The 4,149-nt window shown below is 39.1% G+C and overlaps 1 protein-coding gene across 1 annotated transcript in view; it reads left to right on the top strand.

Annotated features, from left to right (window-relative positions):
• xylb (xylulokinase homolog (H. influenzae)) overlaps window positions 1-716 on the top strand; it is a 6,769-nt gene extending 6,053 nt beyond the window's left edge. Inside the window, exons 15-16 of the mRNA XM_037694026.1 lie at window positions 191-285; window positions 488-716. Coding sequence (XP_037549954.1) covers window positions 191-285; window positions 488-556 — 164 coding nt within the window. The 3' untranslated portion in view covers window positions 557-716. The remainder of the gene's footprint in view (window positions 1-190; window positions 286-487) is intronic.
• The last annotated feature ends 3,433 nt before the right edge of the window (window positions 717-4,149 follow it).

Genomic DNA, 4,149 nt, shown 5'->3' with positions numbered 1-4,149 from the left:
TAACTGGTTGGTTTACATTAACTGGTTTGTTACACTAACTGGTTGGTTTAAATTAACTGGTTGGTTTACATTAACTGGTTGGTTTAAATTAACTGGTTGGTTTAAATTAACTGGTTGGTTTACATTAATTGACCTTCCTAACTAGGAGTTTGGTTATTGGTGCTGAAACCTGCCCTCTGGGTTTTTCCAGGTTTGGTGGCAGATTCTGGAGTGTCCTTCTTCGATGTGGTGAAAGAAGCTCCAGAGCCTCAGCTGATCTGTACGCCCCACCCCTCAGCTGAACAGGTACCAGCTGCTCTTGGTCTACCTGTGAGGACTGTTCTGGTCTTCAAACATCTCATTAAAAAGACCAGGAAGTCCTCACACTCATTGTAGTCTGATCTGAAACATGAAACCAGGGGGCAGAGCTGCTGTGAGAGCACCGCCTTCCATCTGAACATTTCAGACTTCAAAAACAGCACAAACATCAGGTCTTCTTGTCCTTCAGGTGTACGACCAGATGTTGAAGCGCTTCTCGCAGCTGGAGGATCGAGTCCTGCAGGAGACTCGCACCTGAGCAGCAGCCGACCAATCAGAGGGGCCGACCAATTATCAAAATATGAAGTTTTCATCTAGCAGAGCAGGAGTCTCTCCTGTTACCACGGTGACGGGTTCTGCTCTATGATTGGTTGAAAACATAACACCAGCTCTGAAAGCAGGAAGTTCTCAAAGTGACCAAAGAGGAAAACCGGAGAGAAAAACATGAAAACATCAAAGTGTCAGTAATTTTATTAAATTAAATTTTAAATAAAAAATAATTTTGTTGATTTGAAGCAACAAATGATCAGTGCTTATTTTTATTTTTAGATAAACTGATTCCTGCGGCTGTTCTGATACGTTTTAAATCTTATTTCAGACGTTTAAAAACATCTAACTAAATATTGTAATCAAACTTAAAAACCTCTCTATGAATCTCTTTTATTAAAGCGGTTTGAAAATCTAATTGTAAGATGAAATAATCAACAGAACTTTACCATCCTTTTCTGGTTATTACATAAAAACACTTATTATATACTTCACGTATTTATATATTATGTATAAATACACATTATATCATCCCAATATTTATATATAAATTCAGATTATAAATTTCCTATATTCATATATTATATATAAATACACGTTATAGACCTCAGAAATGTATATATTATACATGAAATACACATTATATTTCCTGATGCTGCTCAATAATCCAGGTAGAAAAATCTCAAAAAGGTAAATCTGGTCCTCTGGACATTCCAAACAAAACAACAACAAAAAAATGTAGAAAAGTTTCGTCTCTCATCCTGAGGACTTCTTCAGTCTCAGGACATGGTCAACACGCGTACGTACGCATGAACGGACATACGCGGCAGTATACTGGAGCCTTAAAGAGCCTGTAACAACGGGCCTCCAATCCCAGACTCACGGATCACCCCCACAGTGTGCCCCGAGGAACACGGTCAAATGTCTTCTCCAAGTCCATAAAACACATGTAGACTGGATGGTCAAACTCCCATGACCCGTTGAGGACCCTAGTGAGGGTAAAGAGCTGATCCAGTGTTCCACAGCCAGGACGAAATCCACATTGTTTCCCCTGGATCTGAGGTTTGACCAATGATCGGACTCACTTCACCAGTATCCTGAATAGACCTTACCAGGGAGGCTAAGGAGAGTAATGGCCCTGTAATTGGAGAACACCCTCCGGTCCCCATTTTTGAAGAGGGGAACCACCACCCCAGTCTGCCAATCCAGTGGCACTGCCCCCGATGTCCACGCAACGTTGCAAAGGTGTGTCAACCAAGACAGCACAACAACATCCAGAGCCTTAAGGAAATCAGGGTGAATCGCATCCACTCCTGGAGCCCTGCCGCCTCTGAGCTTTTTAACTACCTCAGTGACCTCAGCCACAATTACAGACTGATCAACCCCAAAGACCCCTGACTCAGCTTCCTCCATGGAAGACGTGCTGGTGGGATTGAGAAGGTCCGAGAAGTATTCCGTCCACCTCCCAACGACATCACTGGTTGATGTCAACAGCACCCCACCTTCACTGAACACAGTGTTAGTAAAGTGCTGCTTTCCTCTAGGACGCCGAGATTCATCTAATTGGATTTATGATAAACGGTTTCCTGTGTTTTGATTCGTCTGGTTCCTGGTTTATCAACATACAAAGAAGACGGCCGCACCTAGTTTGGACCTCGACTAGCTGCTGTCTATGTGAATGTCTAGTTCGTGCTTTGAGGACTCAAAATCAGCCGATTTATGAGCTAAACCGTAAGATGGAAGTGATTTGAATCACAGGCCACCTGCGGCTTTGGACTCGTCAGCATGAAACAACGTTGAAGAGGCTCGTAAGCACGACCAGTAGAATGCACTCTAATCTGACCATTTTGGACCTTGGAAGTACCAGTAAGACTCGAGGCTGACGAGAAAAACAGTCTGTCTGAGTAATGAAGTATCTGTTAGTGCTTCATGGACCGCCTCGTTGTAAATAATATGCAACGTGTTCATCAATGTGCTGCTGGCAGAGTTTGGATGTTTTAAATGGTGTCCTGTCAGGACGAGGAGTGAAGAGATCTTTTTATAATGCCACTACCCTCTCCTCATGGCTTCGTCCCTTTTTCTACCTACAAAATTTATTCTGAAAAAAAAGGACAAGAAGGCCGCGCTTTATAGCAGCAGCTACGTGCACGCCGTCCATCTTTCAGACTGTACGTGCATGTTCTTGTTGTATCTCTGTGCAGTGATAATAAAGTTTATTCTGATTCTGCTAGTCCTGTAATGAAAAACAAGCTAGTACTTTGTGACCACCGAGTCAGATATTTAATGTGTTTACTAGCAGCACCTCATAAAGTAGCAGTTTTCAGTATACGAGGGTAACAGATGTGCTTCTGTCTAAAACAGAAAAATGTTCAAATAAAAAGTGAAACTGCTTCTTGTCGATGTTTTCCCTCCAAAAATATCAGACTATCTGTGAGTCATGTGACTGAAGAAGTGGTGTGTGTGTGTGTGTGTGTGGGTGTGTGTGTGTGTGTGGGGGGGGGGGGGGGTATTTAGAGTAACAGGGTGGACAGTTGGCTCAGGGATTAAATTTATTTTTAATAATTTAAGCATAAAAAATATTTTGATATAAAAAGTCATTGGATGAGAACTATTATAAAAAATATAAATATATTTTTTATTACTTAGAATTGTAACTTAATTTCAAGATGCATGACACGACAATAAACCTAAGTAGCATTTAAAATGAGATTTAATTATTTTAAATAAATTCCTCCAATTTACATGAGGTTGGTTGTTTTATGGTCGAGGAGACTCAAACGTCTAAGATGAGAATAATAAAATAAATAATTGACTTTTAAACAGAAATGAATGAATGCCTGAATGAATGAATGAATGATGTCATTCCTACTGTTTGGTGCGTTTGAGTCCCCTGCCATAGGGACTCAAACGCACCAAACAGTAGGAATGACATCATTCATTCATTCAGGCATTCATTCATTCATTGATCCATTCATTAATGCATTCATTAACAAATTCATTCATCCATTCATTCATTAACCCATCCATTCATTAATTAATTGATTCATTCATTTATTGACTCATTCATTCATGCGGTCATTAACACATTCATTCATCCATTCAATCATTAACACATCCATTCATTAATTAATTGATTCATTCATTCATTGACTCATTCATTCATTCATTCATGCGGTCATTAACACATTCATCCATTCAATCATTAACACATCCATTCATTCATTAATTGATTGATTCATTCATTCATTAACACATTCATTCATTGACTCTTCCATTCATTCATTTGTTGTCTTTCATTCACTCATTCATTAACACATTTATTCATTTGTTGACTCATTCATTGATTTGTTGACTCATTCACTCATTCATTTGTTGATTCATTCAGTCATTCATTGACTCATTCATTCATTCATTCATTCATTCATAGACTCATTCATTGATTTGTTGACTCGTTCATTCATTCACTCATTCATTCCTTAACACATTCATTCATTCACTTGTTCATTCATTTGTTGACTCATTCATTCATTCATTAACATATTTATTCATTTGTTGACTCATTCATTGATTTGTTGACTCATTCAT

The sequence above is a fragment of the Nematolebias whitei genome, chromosome 20 (genome assembly GCF_014905685.2).
Source record: "Nematolebias whitei isolate Nwh7 chromosome 20, NemWhi1, whole genome shotgun sequence".
Taxonomy (NCBI): domain Eukaryota; kingdom Metazoa; phylum Chordata; class Actinopteri; order Cyprinodontiformes; family Rivulidae; genus Nematolebias; species Nematolebias whitei.
This window is presented reverse-complemented; position numbering and strand designations above follow the sequence as displayed.